The sequence below is a fragment of the Mugil cephalus genome, chromosome 12 (assembly GCF_022458985.1).
Source record: "Mugil cephalus isolate CIBA_MC_2020 chromosome 12, CIBA_Mcephalus_1.1, whole genome shotgun sequence".
Classification (NCBI taxonomy): Eukaryota; Metazoa; Chordata; class Actinopteri; order Mugiliformes; family Mugilidae; genus Mugil; species Mugil cephalus.
In genome coordinates this window covers 8,473,382-8,493,690 of record NC_061781.1, presented here as the reverse complement: position 1 = coordinate 8,493,690, position 20,309 = coordinate 8,473,382, and the positions used below count along the sequence as shown (strand labels likewise).

At 41.3% G+C, this 20,309-nt stretch overlaps 1 protein-coding gene across 7 annotated transcripts in view; it reads right to left on the bottom strand.

Moving 5' to 3' along the window:
* Positions 1-20,309, bottom strand: part of lrp1bb (low density lipoprotein receptor-related protein 1Bb) — a 262,735-nt gene that overhangs the window by 50,051 nt on the left and 192,375 nt on the right. For all 7 annotated transcript variants that reach the window (XM_047600953.1, XM_047600957.1, XM_047600958.1 and 4 more), the window contains exons 43-57: positions 18,382-18,586; positions 13,320-13,512; positions 11,639-11,764; positions 10,536-10,664; positions 10,298-10,417; positions 8,303-8,416; positions 8,035-8,184; positions 7,702-7,824; positions 4,113-4,232; positions 3,167-3,295; positions 2,750-2,872; positions 2,023-2,163; positions 1,611-1,798; positions 187-370; positions 22-107 (exon numbers count right to left, since the gene is read on the bottom strand). In XM_047600953.1, coding sequence (XP_047456909.1) covers positions 22-107; positions 187-370; positions 1,611-1,798; positions 2,023-2,163; positions 2,750-2,872; positions 3,167-3,295; positions 4,113-4,232; positions 7,702-7,824; positions 8,035-8,184; positions 8,303-8,416; positions 10,298-10,417; positions 10,536-10,664; positions 11,639-11,764; positions 13,320-13,512; positions 18,382-18,586 — 2,131 coding nt within the window. The remainder of the gene's footprint in view (positions 1-21; positions 108-186; positions 371-1,610; positions 1,799-2,022; positions 2,164-2,749; positions 2,873-3,166; positions 3,296-4,112; positions 4,233-7,701; positions 7,825-8,034; positions 8,185-8,302; positions 8,417-10,297; positions 10,418-10,535; positions 10,665-11,638; positions 11,765-13,319; positions 13,513-18,381; positions 18,587-20,309) is intronic.

Here is a 20,309-nt window from a genome sequence, read left to right as displayed (position 1 = left end):
GAGAATGAATGTATCGCTTACCTGTTTCAGGATGGTGTAATTCGAGCCATCCACGCTCAATTTTCTAATCTCATGGTGATCCGCCATAATGAGAAATGGATCTTCAGCTGGAATGAGGAGCAAGCAGAGTTAGAGGACCCACATAACGCACTGGAATTTTACAATTAACTAGTCGAAAAATCTGACCCGAAAGAGCCTTGCACGTGTTGGGGTTGCGATCCAAGGCTTCGTAGCCATCCACACAGAGGCACTTGTAGGAACCGTAGGTGTTGATGCAGCGCTGGCTACAAGGGAGGGTGGTGGAGCATTCGTCGACATCCACACAAGTTTTCCCATCATCCTTCAGATGGAAGCCTGGCCAGCATTTACACTAATTTGTGAAAAACAAATGAGAAATGCAGGATAAAAGCCTCAAATTAGCTGTTTTGATGCTTCTACTAATGAAAATCTCAAATTATAGGGGGAATGATGTAAATTTCATGATCTAACTCAGTGAGGCTAATCTGAAAACACTGAACATCTGGGTTCTATCCGCATGAAATCACTGCACTTAACTGCTTTTACAGTGATTTTAGATCACACACAATATATTTCAGGCTCTGGTACTTTTGTGCAGCAATGCAAAAGAAAATGTACCAAAACCAAGCACCAATATATGATGAGATAAAAGTCACAATATAAACATATTGTTCCTTGGGTCAAAGATTCTATTGCACTTGAGTGACTAGGGCTGCCCAAAAATAACTCTAAGTGCTGGAATCAGCTGCCCCGGACCCACTGCCAATCCCTTTCTTATCCAAAGTTATAACCTAAAGGGCCTTTCTGCCGATCCTCCTGTTCAGAGCATAAATGGATGAGCTAAGGGTCTGAATTGATGTGCTCTGCTGTCCAGTTCTGCCCCTGTCACGACAAGGAAGAGAGGTTTTATGTGCTTTTAGTTCAGCCACTTTTCAGATGAAGTAAATATGAGCAGACGCAGGAGAGGAAAATCCTCGGGTGAAGGCGTGTAACTGCCACGGTCGGTATGACAACAAGCATGGCCGCCGAAACACTCCAGCGGTCGTGGCCTTGACCTGGATCCAAGCCAAACCACACAACAGTGAGGGAGCTCAGGCAGTTGTTGGCATATCATTAAACACACCTTACTGCTTCCAAGGTTATTCAAAAAGTGAGAGACGCCCCCACCCATCTTTATCTGTTTAATGATGTGCAAAGTTAGGCTTGATTCATCACCGGTCATTAATCATTCATGCCTACACAACGACTAATGTAAGCTCCACATTGTACCTGCTCCTGAATTAGAAATGATACTACTGGTTGGAAGTGTAGGTCAGCAAAGTCATTCAATTAAAATGGTAAATTGGAGAAAAATACTTGAATATATGCGACTCATATTTACAAAGGAATAGTTGCTGTTCACTGGGCTCAGTGAGTTTGCCTTTGGAAAAACTGCTCTCCATATTTATCCAGTTGTAATGATTCTGTCTACACTTTCACTGTAGCCTGATGTAACATTTAGCTGGATATATTAGTCCTCATGGATTAACTGTAACCAACAAGGGATTCTGATGGTGAATGCACAGTCAAACCACTGCCCATTGGTTACGTACTTTGTAGCCTACAGGAAGGTCCTGGCAGTCCTGGGTGCACCCACTGACCCGGCGGTTCAAGCATTCATTCACATTGCAGTTCTTCTCATCTGACTGGTCTCCACAGTCATCCTTCCCATCGCACAGATTCCCCTCAGAAATGCAGCGGCCATTGGAGCACATGAAGAAGGAGCCGTTGCACAAGCTTCCTGAAAAGAGCGAGACATGACTGTCACTGGCACGACGCCCTGCGATTCCTCAACAAAGTTTGACCTGACAGTGGATCTTGACAAATTAATTCCTGTCAGGGAGTCTCTCCTGGTTGGAGCGCCTTTTTGTTTCCAGCATATGCACCCACCAGTTTCCTGTGTGAATGGCGCTGCCGGTGACACTGATGAAGGGATTCCAGCTGAGAGCCAAACAGCAGTCTTACCTGCAGCCAGACATTTGAGGTTGAGAGGCAGTTCGTCAGAGTGGTCGGGGCAGTCTGCGTAGCCGTCACACTCCCACTGAGAGCTGAGAAGGCAGCGGCCGTCCCCACAGCGAAATTCCCCTGATCCACAGGAGCGATATACTGCGGAAAGAGAGCCTCATCGAGTAACATTTGAACTTGGCAGTGACAAAGCTTTAGATTAGTGTGTAGCTTTATCTGAATTAAATGCTAATTTATGTTAACTAAAGCTGCACGGGCAGGATTTTTATAACCATTGTTCCTGTTATAATGAAGCATCCTCATAGAATCATTGCTGATCAACAATTCAGGCCATCTGGAGCGTTCGCAGCTGCACTTGCTAATATTTCAAGTATAAATACGCATGTTTCATCAGCCAGTTGTCGTAAATCAAGGCTGCAACAGAGACTTCCCCCTAGGAGAGTATGGTTTGTCATCAGCAGCGAGTACAAATAGTTTAATTGCGGCCAGTCACTTAGGACCTATTCCACTCGGTGGCCATGTGATTCTATTACACTTTATTCTGACTTTATTTCCTCACATTATCTATATATCCATATTTGTCCTGTCATCCATCCATCAAACTGCAAGTCGTTGCTATTTTTAGCGACTTCTTTTATTTTTTTGCCCAAACTTGCTAATGCAGCTTTCACCGAAATCACATTCGTACGCCACTGGTGAGAACGAAGAGCAAGATGAATCTACTTGCCACATTCCACTGACTCGTCGGATGCGTCTCCACAGTCGTTATCGTGGTCACAGACGAATCGCTGGGGGATGCACGCGTTGTTGCGGCAGCGAAACGAGCTGTCATCGCATGTGTTGTTGGGTGCTGGGGTATGAAAAGAAGGGGCTTCAAACGTTAATCAATGGATAATCATATCCTTCTCAACACGGCTTGCGGCGTGTCTAGAACGTAGCATTAAGCCTTGTTCTAATCCACTGGTCTCTCTCTCTGTTTTCTAACTGTTTATCCATTGTTAAGTAGGCTTGAATCAAAGCAGACAGAGACAATCCAGATTACAACAATTAGCAGAGGCTGCATGTGCAAAAACCCTCCCTTGAAATACACTACTGATGCTTTGCAGCTATTTTTACTGTAACAATGATCAGAGGTAGAGGTTACCACAGCCGGCGGCGGAGAGCTCGTCACTCCCATCAGGGCAGTCTCTTTCACCATCACAGAGCCAGCGTTTTGGAACACAGGCATACGACCCGGGGCAGCTGAACAGCCCTGGAGCACAAGTCACTGTGCCTGAGAGAGAAACACATGGTTTGCTTTCAAAAGCCACAGAATGAACAACTGGTCAACATCCACAACACAGAAAGAAGACTGAACCGAAGCAGAGTCGTTTTTGTTACCTTCTGCCCTTTAAGACTATGTTGGACTACTGTGTATTAGAAAGGTTTTGGTTTCGATGCTACTCCAAACTCACTTTAATTTTGACTGTGCAGCAGTTTTCTTGGGCGGAACTAACTCATAATGTGTTTTTGCGAATAATAATTATTTGCTAGAATTCTGCGAGTCAGCAGTACTTGCCTTTATCTTACGACTGCCCTTTAAGGCAAACAGACCAGAAGAAAAATCGTCTGCACTGAGAAACAAAGTTAAATACAGTAGTTCAATTAGGCACGTATAGCTACAATGCACATTGTGCTTTTGACAAGAATTGCGCTTGAGAAACCTTTGGACCATTTCATTAATATTTCCTTGACACTTCATTACAATCAAATTATACAACCAACGTTCACGGCAATCCCTGTCTCTTTACTGTGGTTGGATTCGTTTTGTTTTATTGTAGAATTCATTACGCACACATCTCATTTGGTCATTGAAATAGCTGTGCCTCGTGGGCCCGAGCGATGAAAAATCTATTTGCCTCAGCGCTCGCTCAAATTATCAGAAATGCCTGCGGTGTCATTTGTAGCCTCATTAAGATTTTTTCCATTCCTGGCCATTCATTCCCAGCTGTGAAAGAGGAACACACCAAGCCACGACCAAGCGGAACAACAGAGGATGTGACATTCTATGCGTGCGACAGGTTCCTAGTGACATCTGAAAGGGCACTAACCGCAGATCTGCACGCTCTCGTCGAGGCCGTCCTCGCAGTCGTTCTCGCCGTCACACAGCCACTGTTTGGCGATGCATTTGTTCTTTGAGCAGGCGAACTGGTTCCACAGGCACGACGAGTCTGCGGAGGGCGGTGGAGGAGGCATTTCAGTGCTTTGATTCGATTTTGATTTGTTTATTTGCACACTGAAGATAGAATTTTTTTTTGAAAAATGGTAAAAAAAAACAACTGTTGTTGTTGAGTGGGAGAGATGGAAGCCAAGAAAGGCTTGCAAAATACCTCCCCTATGTATCTACCAATGTAAACTAAACTACAAATCAGAAACAAAACAAAATAAAGGTACCACTCACTGTCTACAACTTTAGAGGACATTAAAATAAATGGAATTACATTGTGTGCAAAATCAGGAAGAAAAAAATAAAAGGCACTGACAAAAATTCATTATGACAATATAAAATGCAACAATGACGGCGAAGATTTTAGAGATGCAGGTATATTGTTCCATAAGAAAAGTCCTCTGTATTTTAAGGTGCATTGATTAAGACAAGTGAGACAATATGAAGAAATGTACACACTTATGCATAAACACAGTTTTGGAATATATTAGCATTTGAAATTGATAACAGATTAAATTTTCTAAAGAGCTAAGGAGCAGAGGAATCACTCTTTCTGGCGAAACTAATCACTCTCAACAATTTCTCCTGCATAAGCATAGTCTTGTGCCATAAATAAAACAAAAGGAAGGGGAAACAACCACAAACGCACCATACCCTACAGGGGGGGCAGAGCATTTATAATCAAAACACAACAAGTGGGCCCGCTCGGCCCATGGGTTGCGTGTATTTTTCTGATGCACAGCTAAAATAAAATCAGCTGAACACATAGTTAAGCATAAAATCAAATCAGAATTGAAATGTATTGAATGAGATTAATTTTCTATTTCTTTTTTATTATTATTAAAAGGTGAAGGTTCTGAAGGTGACAGGAAATGGGCACCAGCTAAGAGAGCACTCAGCTGATCACTGCGTGAAAGCCATTGTGGATAAATTCATAAGCTGTGTTGAATTTGTGTCACTGAGCCACCTACTCTCCCCGGGGAACTGTTCTACGTCTCATTTTCTCAGATGTCAGCCTGGGCCAGAGCCTGACAGAGCTTTGATAAGATTTCGAGGGAAGGAAGGGGATGTGTGCTCCAGGTTCAGACCACGGTACAGGGAATTATGGATCCAGCTAAGGGTGGGGGGTAGAGATGAGATGGGGATGTCTGTCACACTGCGTTGCTTTCCACTCTGTCCGGCTTCGCACACCAGCCCACTTTCATGTATACTACGATATAAGATAAGGGTGACATAAACATTAAATGGCTAAATCGGAATATCGTGATTGTCCCAAGTTTCTGTTCATGATACCAAATTTGCACTTCAAATGCGAACAGCTGATCCAAGTCTGTAAGAAAATAGTAGGTCTGCAGCACATTACATGTATCAAAGAAAGTCTTTCATGCATCATTTTCAATGGTGTTTCACATAGAAGAAAAGGGCATTATGCTCGTGAAGTGACACATGACTATTTCATCTAATCAGATGTGTAATTTCTGAAATGCAATGCCATTTCCCTCAAACACACTGCCATTGCAGTGAGATTATCAGTCAGTGGGGCTTTATATATGTTAATTAACTCGGAGGAATGGGAAAATTGTCCATTTGTCCTGGTAATGCTATTCAGAACTGATGACATAATTCACATGAGCTCTGATATGTGCACATTTGAAGCATGGGATGTTACAAAGACCAGAGCAACGTTTCTAGATAAAGGGAATAGAAATGGCGTTCATGTCTTACGCATATCTCTAAAAACATTCATAGTGAATTTGAAATAAATCACGTGGACTGAAGGTTATTAGACGCAATCTAATCTAAAAGTAAATAATGTAAATAACGTGTTTATATGAAAAGAGGAAACCAGTTTGGAATAATCTAAAACTCATACTGGTATAAGACATTTTATTTGTGTTATTCTTAATTATGTCATCAGCCTAAAAAGATACGGAGTCAAATAAATATAAAAAAAAAATGAAAACCTAAAATCTACATGCTGTACATCAGTGCTTTGAGCTAAATGCAGCATGTCAAAGGAGCATGTTAAACATTTCAGTTTAGCACGGCATAAGCTAATAATGTTTTGGGTTCAGATTTTAAGGTATTTTCTTACAGACAAAAGTACTGGGTGCAAAGACAAAATGTCAACCTGCGCGTACTGTTAGACAAAAAGGTCAGGGGATCACCCCGGGACACATTTTTGTGAATCGCCAACATAATATGTTCAGTAAATGTTGAGATGTTCGACTGATTTGGAGGCACGTGGAGGCGGTTCAAAACGTTTGGGGATGGCGAAAGTCAACTTTGTGGTGGCACTAGAGGGGGAAGCCAAGAGATCTTCAGAGTCATTAAAACCCATCCTCTTGAGGAGCACCACATTTTACAGCAGTCCCACTAGTAGATATATTTCCCCTCAGACATTGCATCTGTAGTTGTGAAAGCGCTCGCCTCTGTTGAAGGGTCATAGATGAATGCAAATTGAAAGCCTTCTCTTTTACCGTACAGAAAATCCAGCGCAGCCTTTAATGGCCTCAATGCAAGTGACGGCATTAACTGCCGACCGCTTAATGACTTTTTAGACTTTAACTAGGCTAGCATGCAGGCAGACTACGGCGTAGGCGATAAAATAGGCCGACAATTCAAATACAGACAGCGAGCGTTACAGCGTAGACTAATTAATCAGATCCAATTACACTATATGCATGGCGTGGTGGAGCTCAAGAGCTTCTTTCTTTACCTTCATTTTTCTTTGAGACCAAAAGCAACACAAAAGTACACACGTGTGTCATCATGAACGGGCATGTGAGCTTCTGCGTGCGAGCTTTCTAGTTGTGAGTACAAATTAAACCATGCCGCAACTTGATTACGCTCCTCCTGTTTAATTGGAAAGAGCTTGACTTTGTCACAGTAAGTCCTGCGAACACTTCTGCGATGCATGCATCGGAGCATAAGTGAAAAAAATGCTCTTGCCGCCTGCAGTGAGGGGGGCAGAGGAGTGGCATTGTACTGCGTAATCCCTTCATATGTCACGGCTTTCTGGTGTAACCATTCCAGTGACTGATGGCTCATTAATTAATTGTCACACTGGAAGTGCTGTATATTCTAATTCAAAGAGAGAAGGGAGAAAAATGTGTGTCCTCAACAGCCTCGCTCTGGATTCAGGGTCGAAATTAGACTTTCAAACGAGCAGCAACACCCACTTGAGACATCCCAAACACACAATAACGGGAAGCAAAACAAAGTGAGGAGAAATTGCCTTATGGCGTGATAAACAATCATCTCTTGTCTTTCAACCTCGTCCTAATATATTTTATGTAATATTCCTTGCAGGCTTGGATCTATTTAAGTGACAAAAAGATTACAACAAACTGCTTCTTAATAATAGAAAACAAACGTCTTTCCAGCTACTGACCATCTTTTGAACAGCAACAAATATCACGTTTTGTTTCAGTGTACTGTGTGGAACGACAAGTAAGATTTGTTTGGCTTACCACATTGAAATTCATCTGCTCCATCCTCGCAGTCCTTTTGGCCGTCGCACAGCCACACGCTAGAAATGCAGTTCCCACTTGGACAAGCAAAGTGGCCCTCCTCGCACTTCTGCCCATGGGAAACTGGGACAAACAACAAGTTAGCCCTCTGGGCATCGGCAGTGATTGGGTCATTATCTCTTGCTAGGCTCAATCTGAATCTCTTATCCCACTGTCGTAATCGCCTCTGAAAATCTATGTCTGAAGTTTTCTCTAACTCAGGTCTGCTTCCTTGACCTGCCCCTGAATGTGCAGACAGAACACGTGTCTTTGTGCTTTTGTGCTGCCACTCACCCTGGCAGTTGGTCTCGTCAGCATAGTCTCCACAGTCATTTGCACCGTCGCAGATCCATGAGGGGTGGATGCACAGCGAGGTGGAGTTGCAGCTGATGAAATCTTTTTCTTTCACCCCCAGCTTGTAAAAGTGAGAGCAGTCGCTGTGGTCTGAATACAAAACACAGCACCACAATAATTGTCCGGCGAGGGCAAGCGTCCGTCTTATCTGCAAAAGATACACCCTTGTGTACATTTTCATCTCAAATCTGAGTGCTGAAGGACTTACTGCAGCTCTTTTCGTCAGACGCGTCGGCACAGTCGATGACCTGGTTACACCAGGCTGAGCTCGGTACGCAGCTCCCGTCTTTGCAAGATGATTCTGATGAGCCACATGTGACATCTGGGAGACAGAATTAGCATTTCAAAAAGATAACAGAACAGGAACAGCAGCGAGAGTTACAGGTGCAGCTCATGATAATACTTAGAAACTCTTTCTGGGAGTAGTGAAAATTAGCTCCAGCATGAAAACTGACAGACGGAGAGAAAAAGGTATTTTCATCAGTGTCAGTATCGGCGAGGTTTGGCGGCGCTGTAAAAGCTGTCTGAATACCATTAAGGCTCCTGGGACAAATAACACTTGCAGCGTCAAGTTTGACGACTCTCATTTAAATAAATGCCTGTTATTTCAGTATCTATTTACTGATAAGGTGATGCCAGGATGAACCTACCAGTGCAAGACCTGTAGGTTTTGAATATTTACATTATTGTGAACTTTGTGCCTGTGGTGAAGAGTATGCGGCATTAAATGACTTCCACTGTAATATTATGTCTGGATGTGAAGACAGAATGCTAAATCGTCACGTATGATGGCTGATGGGTTGAAAGACATTTCACTGGTATTCTGGAGGCCAGCCTAAAAGTTTCTCTGCCCACAAACATTTTGTTTAGAATGCCGGCCTGGATTTGCTCTGCTGTTGAGTTGTTCCTTTTTGTAAGCTTAATGCGTTGATGGAAGATGGAAGAAGAGTAACAGCGTCAGTCATACCTGTCATCTAAAGCCATTGAGTTGAATGAGTTGACAACAAAATGGCTCTGATTGGTTGTAGGACCATACGTTTACGTGCAGAGGTTTTTGTTTTCTCCGTATAAGCTTTCTCTGTGTAACCCTAGATTCATATTCTGATGAGGACTGAGTGTGGCTACGCCAGGCTTGCTTTATCAATATAATGTGACTAATGTGCATTTTGTGGTCTGGAGTCAATCAAGCATGCAGTGGTGATTGCAGATAAGCAAAAAAGCTGTATGCTAGATTTAAGATATACAGTCATTGCCCACATATAAAGATGGACAAAGTCTCCATTTCGTCAATCATAGGATTCCAGAAAAACTGTTGTGAAGGCCAGGGTGGGAGATTCGAGCTGTCGCCATCTTGGGAATCTGTGACTCTGCCTAACTCCCAGCTAATTCAAGAGTGGTCCGGCAATCCCAGTCTATTTGCAGGTGACGGTTGCACTCCTGCAACTTCTCAGAGAGGTAACTAAATCTATTCACTGTGTTTCCGTGCATTCAACAGGTCACAGCTGGTCACAGACTAATGGAAAAAGGTCGCCACTATTAACTACAAGTGTAGTCAGATCACCCGGGACTGAGAGGTAGTCACTCATATGTGGAATCTCAGGGGATACTTGGTTTTCTTATTTATTTACCAACTGTGCTTTGGGGTCATTTTTATTTTTTTTATTTTTATCTACATTGAACTTACTAACACTAATTAAATCTAATGGTGAAAGTTATTGTTAATATCCAATTAAAAAGAAAATATAAGCAATGATGTGACACACCGTGGTGAGACAAACTTCTTCCTGAAATCGCACACTGCTGAGCTGGAAGGTCCATATTAATTATGAACCTACTGCTGTCTCCTCGTGGGCTCAGTGGGTTGAGTAATGATCTATAGTCCTTAACATTTCCCAACTAACATCAATCACAGCATGGCTGGCAACACAACTGCAAACTCATAGCACAAATACTATCAAAACTAAAATTGATTCCGACCATGCTTGCATGAAATTAAATAGTATCCAGGGTACCGGAAGCACATTTTTATTGGAAGGGTTGGAAGCCTCCTTGACTTTGTGTACTCCTTATGATCTTGAGGCTAATTACGGTGACGGCTTAGCACAGCATGTGTCCAAACGCGCAGAATGAATCAAAGCATTAATGTGGCTGGATTTTTTTTTTTTTTTTTCTGGAAGCAGGAGATCAAACGGCTGTGACTCACTGCTACAGAAAGCTTCATCAGAATGATCCCCACAGTCATCGATCCCGTCACAGAAGCGACTGCTGGCCACACACCGCTGGTTGTAGCAGGGCCTGAAACCCTTCCGACAGCTCCTGTTGTCTGAACACAGTCGCTTGCATGAATATGTTAGAAAATAACAAGCGCTATTTGAATACCACAAATATATCAATGCTTTTATGTCTTTCCACAAGGATTCCTAAACAGAGGCGAGCCTTACCACAGTACTGCATCTTCTCATCCGATTTATCTTTGCAGTGGGCTATTCCGTCACAGGTCAGCTGGTAGTTTATGCACTCTCCATTCCCACACTCAAACTCAGTGTAGATGTTACAGGAGGAATTCTCTGCTGCAGAGGAAGACAGTGTTAACTGTCAAAATGTTAATGAAAAAAAGTTCATACAAGCTGTTAAACTGAGAGGGAACTCAGAGCCAACAGATAATGGACCGTACTGTTGCTAAATCCGATATCAGCATTCAATAACTCTGTTAATGGCCGCTGATTCCTATTTAACCTGCAATTGCACACTGATACAATAACACATGCCAATATTGTACAGAGGGCACAATTTAAATTCCAACAATAACCTAATGGGCTTTGATTTGACTCTCTCTCTCTTTCTGCAGTGCAACCTGCAGCTTCAAATATGTTAAAAATACTAAATTATTCCTGTTCCAGTGATGAGTGGAATAAGGTTGTTGTAAAAATCCTGCCATCCTCCGCCATGACATTCAAGCTAGAACCAAGCTCTGAGTCACTTGCCATGTTCAGCCTGGCCAAACTTCCCCCGTTTGAACAGCTCCTCCCACCATATGGTCTGCCATCACGCCACATTTCAAATTCAAGCAGCGATGTCAAATTAGGAAGCAACACAGCACCGCAAAGCTTTCGACTTTAGACAGTTACTTTAGACAGGTAACCGCGGCAAAAACATCCCACTCATTTTCCACTCTATTTTCTGCAGTCAGCAACATTCCTTTATTTGTTGCTATATTCTTGAACGGTATTGACTGCGACTGCAGGAGTAATTACAGGCCTACTGCTTAGTCACAGAGGAAGAAACGGGCATCTGGTCTGGCTCGTTTGTGCGTAGTTATGTACCAAGAAATCAATGCAAAGATATCAAAGGTTCAGCGTAAACAGTACAAAATTATATGCATAAAAAATAACAGCCAGAAACCAGAGACATTATGAATATAAATGTAGACAATACAAAAAAATCTATAAAGGCTGTCTTTCAAATCGATGCCTTTTGGCAAGAATGTTTGAAAGGTTAGTGAGCCGTCCTACTATTATTAAATCCGGAGCGTCGCATGACTTACACACACATCTGCTGTCGTCTAATAGCACCCGCTCTCCACGGCAAGTGCAGTTGACCCTGCCATGTGGGGTCAGGAGACAAAGGTCACCGCAGCCTCCATTCATGTGCCGACACGGGGACAGCTCACCTTCAGTAGCAACCAAACAGGACTGATTAAAAAAATAAATAAATCAGCAGAGACAAACACAGTTTTTGCTTTAGATCTAAGCACTCGGAGATTTTCAATATTCCTGTAACTTACCATTCTGCTTGACACATTTTTGTATTCCCAATACATTATGTTTCTTTTCATTTAAGTGAATCGTTTTTCCCTTAAATAGCCAGTTGCCTTTTGCACCCGAGGCCCAGACACCACCTTTGCTGATAATATAAATGTTCTAATGTAAATTCATTCCAGGTACGATGAACAAACTGCATCCATAACATGGAAGAAATGAAAAAAAAAATGTGTAAAAGAAGCTTGGAACAAAGAGAAATCAAATATCAAGTAGCAAGCGCAAATGTTTAAAGACAAACTGTACGTTTCCACTGGAGACTCTCTGTTACTATCTGCCCTCCAGACATCAGTATTTATTCATAGGAGAAGAAAACATTCATCTGTTCCGCAGCTCAGGTAGGATTACTTACAGTCAGGGCACCCTGGGCCATGATAGGGAAAATGCAAAGGGAAGTTAATGTAAATACCAAAAATGATAAAACCATTTTCAGATCCACCTTTGCTCGTCGAAGCTGCGGATCATCCTAGAGACTTGGAGCTGCGTTTGCGCAGGTCACGGGAATATGGAGAAGATAAATAAGAAAAAAGTTTGACTCCATCCAAGTCCAGGGAGCGGGATACACTTTAGCCCATATCCCTTTGTCCTACTTGGAAATTAAACTTTATACGACACTTAAGAGACTCCCTCTACAACATAAGCTACCTTTTTTATTAATTACCACTGAGGCTCAAGTTTCTAGCTATTCTAAATAAGACCACTTTCATTTATCAACCTTGCTGTTTTGCACATCAAATAAGCTGGCCTTTTAAATAAGTTGCTATTAGGTGGTAACCGGCTGGTACCTGTGTAGAATGTGTGTTTAAAACTTTCAGAAGAACTTTTAATTATCTTAATTCAAATATGCAGTTCCCTCTATGTCTTAGTAAAACATTGTAAGTCACGTTTAAAATGTATTTTTAGTTTAAACACAAATCCTTTGGTTCTCAACATAAAAATTGATGAAAACTAATGAAACTAAGAAAAATAGAACTGTCCTAGAAACTTTGCCATGGTGTTTTGTTATTATAAACACACAAATAACGCAGCTAAAATATCTGCTGATACAGTATGTTTTCCTCTTGTCGATAGTGGCTAGAATGTAGCTTTATTGCTCCCTCAAAGGCTGTACCGATGAAAACGTGTCAAGTCAGTGGGGGATGAAACTGAATCGGGCCCTGCAAAAAGTGACACTGATAAACACATTTTCCTGTAATATTCTCATATTGCTACAGCGGAAAGAAAATGCTGCATCTACATGGTTATTTTTAAACCGCACTAACATAATGAATATGCGAGCGCGTAAACCCTTGCCCACGTGCGCACGTGGAGCAACCGGGCACCTGCAAACCACGTAATGCGCAAACATTTGCCGACACAATACACTGGTGATAAATTTGGCTCTCCTCCAGCTGTGTAAATACTCACAGTTGTTGGTGTCTTCTGCCACAGCTATAATTCCCATTGGCTGATGGGGTATATCTGCTCGGAGTACCTTGGTGTCACCACCTGTGTACTTGTTGGATCGCAGCACAGACCTCCGGGCCCAATCTGACCAGTAGATGAAATCTGCATAGATGGCAAGTCCATAGATGTTTCCAGATCCTGATTTGACTATGACCTAAAAATTGTAGAGCACAGCAATGCTGTTAGGTCTTAATCTATATGCTGGAATTGCAACCATAGCAAATAACATACATTCTCACAAACATCTTTCCTGACTGGAGACGACTGGAGTTGACTACGGCCTCGGGAATAAATGCAAAGGAAAATATTTCCGCTCATTAATCAACAAATCACCCCTGCCGCCCGCTTGACTGCTTAACCCAGATGTTGGGAGAGTAAATGACAGTGCCATTGAGCGGGAGGTATGAATCCATCAGATGCCTCCTTCTGGGACTCTCCACACTTGTGTGGGGGAATCAGGGACTCCAGCGGCTCTGTAGTCTAAGCCATTAGTGGGACAGGCTTGTAAGCGACATCACATTAGCCCCGTGCCATACTGGGATTAATAGGACAGGTGTTGATTAAAGGAGCCCAGCGTGTGGAAGTAACAACTGGCCATCAGGCAAGTGAGAGACAAGGAGAGAAAGAGAGATAAATGCCAGATGGGGTGGGGTGTTGGAACATATTGATAGGAAATTAGATTTGGGAGACATCAGGTTTACAGTCAGCAACCCATTAGTTTCCTGATGAAGTCATATTTTTATTAAAAAGTAGTTCACACAGCATCTATCTTTTCAGCACTGGCTACATTTACTTTATCCTGCCTGAAACCATTCTGATTAGAGATTCCAATTCTAACATTTTTTTTCATTTTTTTTGTTTACAATGCCTTGCAAAATTATTCATGCCTGTTGGCTTTTTACATATTTTATTACATTACAACGTGTTGTGTTTTTTAATCTGAATTTTCTATGCAGAAATAGTTAGTTAGTTGTTGAAGAGAATGACAAAAAAACATCTAAAATAAAAAAATTGCCATGTGTACACACTCAGTTTGCTATGAAGCCCCTAAAACATTCTGGTGCAACCAGTTACATTCAGAAACCACATTATCAGTGAAATAAAGTCCACCTGTGTGCAATCTTAGTGTCACATGATCTGTCAATATATATATAAACAACTTTTCTAAAAAAGGCTGCAACACTACCAAACAAGAGGCACCACTAACCAAACCACACCATGAAGACCAAGGAGCTCCGCACACAAGTCAAATTTGTTGAGAAGTACAATTCAGGGTTGGGTTATAGAAAAAAAAAAAAAAAAAAAAAAAAAAAGATATCTTTGATGTTCCCTCGGAGCACCATCAAATCCATCATCATCAAATGAAAAGAACATGGTACCACAAAAAAACTGCCAAGAGAGGGCCGCCCACCAGAGCTCATGGACCAGGCATAAATCAGAGAGGCAGCGCAGAGACCAAAGGTAACCCTGAAGGAGCTGCAAAGAGAGTTCCTAAGCAGAGACTGAAGTATCTGTCCATAAGCCATACACTCCACAAAGCTGTGCTTTAAGCTAAAGTGGCAAAGAAAAAAAGACATTACTTAAAAATAAAAATAGGAAGGAACATTCTGAGTTTGCCAAAAGGCGGGAGGCTTCTTGAATATATGGAGGAAGGTGCTCTGGTCAGATGAGACTAAAACTGAACTTCTCAGCTACAAAGGAAAACACTATGTCTGGAACACCATCCCCACAGCAAAACATGGCGTGGCAGCATCATGCTGGGGGATGTTTTTCAGCAGCAGGGGCCGGGGAACTGGTTAGAATTATCAATGAGTCATCACTCCATTGGATTAAAGGGAAACATTGAAATGTGTTGGAATGACCCAGTCAAAGCCCAGACCTCAATCCATTTGAGAATCTGTGGTCAGACTTGAAGATGGCTGTTCACCAGCTGAACCCATCCAACTTGACAGAGCAGTTTCGTTCTGAGAAATGGGCAAAGTACTGACTTCAGAGTTATGCACATATGCAAGTTTTCTGTTATTTTGTCCTATTTTTTGTTTGCTGCACAATAAAAACAATCGCAGTGATCCAAAGTTGGAGTTGTAGGCATGTTCTGTAAATGAAATGCAATCCCTCAAACAGTCAGTTTTAATTCCAAGCTTGTGAGGGTAAAAAAAAAAAAAAATGAAAAAATGCCAAGGGGGGGAAATACAGTGATGTGCTTACATTCTCCAAAGCAGCAGACAGAACAAAACTTGCGCAGACTGGTTTAGCCCACTATTGAGTTGAAGTAGATTTTTTTTTTTTTCCAGCATTGAAATATTTCAATAGAAGATGATGACCTACATCTGCATTGATTCTGGCTCCACTAATCTTTTCAAACACTCATTTGAACGACTCATTGTTGTGCCATCTCTTCATGTTCTGTCCCTACCAGACATTTGTCACATCACCTGACATGTACCCTACGTGGGGCAAACGTGCACAGACAGAATGTATTGTATAGGCTTAAGTATTTACATAGATACTGAACACTAATATTTTCCTACGCTTTCCTACAGATCAAAAGATTCACACCACCCTTCTAAATCTGACAGACTTTTTTTCCTTACCGAATTATTCTTCTAATTATTAGTGGAATATTAATGTCTTTGTAGATGTAGACAGTTACATCAATAAAACTGCTGTAGACAAACTCCTCATTGATTTCTTTAATAAGTGTGCGTTTAACATGCATGCCGAGACAAAACACTGCTGTCCTTGAACTCAAATGATTTGAAGCAGACAGCTTTCAATTTAAAAGTGTTTTTACAGCTATACATGCTGACCTTATACCCCGTTGCCTTTTGTGAAGCACAACCATCGTTAATGAAAGGGGTCTACACCTTCAAAACGGCACTGAAGAGAGGGCCATGCTACAGCTCTTATTCTTCTTGGCAACCACACTGGCAGGCTGTAATGACACTTCTGCAATGAAGATGAGTATGAACCCTCAAGGATACTCCACCATCATGAAAGTGTGCATTCATGGGTCTCATTACAAAACTAGTGCTTTCTAATGTCCTTCATCATGCTTGTTGTATGACCTTCACTATTCCTGATTCCAAAATTTAATAATGCAGCCCTTGGTGGCTTTTTTTTTTTAAATAATTAAAAAAAAAATATCAATGCCACATGAACCAATACATTGAAATTCTTGTATATAGTGGACATTTTTTTTTTTTACAAATACAGTTTGAGGACGTGTGTAACTTGACAGTCAGCAATCTTTGTTTAATTTGCACTTTTTAATGGGGATGGAGAATCTGTGCCCAGGGCAGTCTCTCTGCAAAGCCTTCATTAGCAGGACTAGACTGCAACAAGGGCAGGCAGGGACCCAGAGGTGAAGACTTTCTGAGCCTATTGACCAAGCTCATCAAACATATGGGTAACTAATTGAGATGGGCCAAGGTGCTGAGCTGCAAAGGTCATGTCAACCAAAAATTGAAATCCACAGCAAAATAGACCATCTTGCTCTGTAATCCTCTGCTCACCGCGGACACAGCTGGTACGCACCAGTCTGAATTTTATAAATTATGCATGAAACTTCCATTCACAAAGCATTAACTCCCATCTGAGTTTTATTTACTTTAGCAAGGAATGGCTTCTCTGATTAGGGAAACCATCTGTACCCTCAGAGATGAAAAAAGACAGACGTGTTTCAAATCTCATCCGCCCTGTGGAGGATCTTGTTCTAGGAGCTCATTTGAAATGAGAGATTAGATGGGAGGTGAAAAAACTTTCATCAGAAAAGGACAATGTGACATTCTGTCTGTGAATATGTGCTATATGTCGGTTAAGTTCTACATTCTTTTGGGATACTACAGCTGGTACAACAGCGGATTTCTTGAGAAAAGGAGGGTCAGAAAGTATACAACACAGTATCACTACTTGTATTTAATATAATGGCGACTTTCCCCATTGTAACACAAGTAAATGTTTTCTGGGTAGATTTGCTCTCTGAGATTACAAAGAGAATACAAATATGAACACAGCAGCACAAATATGGTGCAATGAACTGTTATGTATCACTGTTTTTCATCAACTTAAGTGTCGCAAATGATCTCAGTCTGGTGAATAGTTTCCTGATTTCTATTCACTAATGTCATGTCAATGATTTCAATCTCAGGACACTGGTGATCGCAGGTACTTGTCACCGCTTGTAATTTAAAATATGGAGCTTCACTCGCTACTTTGGCACAATCCTTAAAAAAAAAAAAAAAAAAAAAAAAAAAACTGAGCGCACATCCGTTGTCACCTACAGTTGTGGATGGAAATAGTGGGACAGGACAGACAGGAATATATTGTTCTGTGTGGACTGTTTCCAATGTGTCAGTCTCCAACAGGCCTGCTGCTTTGGTGGAGAAACAGTAGAATGATTAAATTGAATTACGAGTTTGATTTGCATGTCCCAGTGTTAATTTTGCAATAGTCTTGACGAGTACAATTTATTCAGTGGGATCATTTTTGTTTGACAGGGTGAGACATTGCTTCTTGTAGAGACTACAGGTGGATGTGATAGCTACTGCCACACTCGTCAAAGTTAATTAAAGGCCTTTGGTAACGTGGATTACAGAGCTGAGTGACTCATTTTTTTATTCTCTCTGGTCAAAATGAATAGCATAAAGATTTTTTGTGTGTATGATCACAGTTAAATAATGTATAATACATGTAGAAAGACAAGGTAATATGAATGACCAAAGAGATCCAAATGTTCTGGAGCAAAATTGCATCAAGCCGTTGACCTGCTCTGAGCAGGTGGGTGGTAAATGTTCCAAGATGCATGTATTCGTAGCTGTAGGAATCCAGCACAATGCTTTACGGCCTCTCTAGTCACACTCTGGAGCACCGCATGTAAAGAAGATACCAAACCATCCCAGCACTGTGGTTAATTAATAATTGGTATTTGACAAATAAATAAATCCATGGCTTAAAACCGGCAACAACAATAATTATATTTTAATTCTTTTTCATTTTTCTTTTTCATTTCTTTCCTACTCACATATCTGCTGGACCCGTCGTAGTCACATCTTTCAATCTTGCCAAGGCTTCCATCTGAAAAGTAGATCTTCTCTGCCTTGTGGTCAATGGTCAGTCCATTGGGCGTCAAGATGTCTGAGCTGATCACGATCTTCATGTTCTTGCCAGCTAAGGTCGATCTCATGATGCTGGGCCTCTGCTCATTCCAGTTTGTCCAAAACATCAGGCTAAAAAAAATGTAAAAATGGACAGAAATGAGCAGACAGCAAGTGGTCTGAGCCCCATCTGCAAGTATCGATAGAGACTCCCTTCCTCTCTAAAAGGAGCTCTGCTTCCCTTGTACATCCGCAGAGCTAGAACTACAAAAACAAATGCGTGTCATCTGAAATTGAATAAGGGATCAGAGATAATGGCTGCTGTACTAAGATGTGACTCAGGGAATTCTCTGCCATGTAGACAAAACACAGAGAAGTGAAATGGGAAAACTGTTCTTCGATGAATTGAAGTGCCAGAGGTTCATGCAGTCATGTCAGTCAATTATCAACATCATCGCATAGCTGTCAGGACCTCACTGGCTTCCTTTTTTCTTTTTCTTTTTTTTTACCAAAAGCAGTCTGTCACTGATAGAATGTAGCTCTGTATAAATTAGATAAAACGGATTAGCTTCACAGGTTGCGAGATAAAGGTCATTATCCATATTCTCTGTGTGAATTTCTGTGTAAATAGGAAAAACTGATGATAGCAGCAATGAATAAATTAATGATTAATATCCTGGTTCATATGCGTATGAACATTGTATGATGGGCAATGTGCATTTTAAATCTACAGCAGAAAAGGCAGAAAAAATTGAATACATTACAACATAGTAAAAAAAAAAAGCCTTGGCCTCTTACTTTATTCCTTAATGAAGTGCACTTGAGTTAGATAATAAAGATTCAGGTCAAAAGTCACAACCAAGGGCTACTAATGAATCACCTGAGTTTGAATTCTAATTATCAGACAGTGATTTTGGAGTGGGATGGATATGGTGCCAAGCTGCCAACCAAGGGCGGCCTGAGGTCAAGAAATTAATTTAGTGTAACACGAGGAGCAAGGTACTCGCACTTGCTCACAGTAGCATTTTTATATTCATGAAAATACATGTTTTAAATGCAGTTTCACCTTTATGTACCAAGAATACAGTTGAACAACAGAAGGCACAAATTAAACCATTGCATCCAGTATTCTAGAAGCTATGAGTGCAGTTTATAACAGATCATTTCACTTACACCTGAAATACTTTCCAATTTAGAAGCTTATAATTAATCATTCATCCCATCATAATGCTCTAAATAAAATGGGTGTAAAGTAATTTTCCATTCTAAAAAGGAAGAAGATTAAAGGAAAGAAATGCGAACGTTAACACATTTTTTGTTTCACGGATGCATACAGAAATGGTCCCATTTTGGATATAGTGAGCAGAAAACAGTCTGTGTATGGGAGAGTTCTACCTTGGGCAAATCTTGGCAGCACATCAAACAGTTCAGTCCATGAAAAAAATTATGGACAAGTACAAGGATCTTAAAATCTGTCCTCCAACTAACAGGAGGCCAGGATATGGATTTTTGAACAGCCCTAATGCGGTCTAGTTAAAACTTTGGAAACAACCTTCGGTATTAAGTGAAGTGTATTTATAAACTTCCTGGGAAAGGCTGACAGTAGCGCATTACAGCTGTCCATCCGAGAGCAAAAAATAAAAAAGTATGCACTTGCTTCTTTGAATCTAAGCCTTGCTCACACCCACCATTAAAATGTTAGAACACGTGTCCTAAGTGACCACTTGTGGCTGGATCTCAGTTCTGCACTCTACTGTTTTAGCAGATGAACACCCTTATCATTTGGGCCACAGTAGAAGATTGTGGGAACAGCTGCTGTCTCAAAGTGTGCTTGTTAGCAACATAGTGAGCTGAA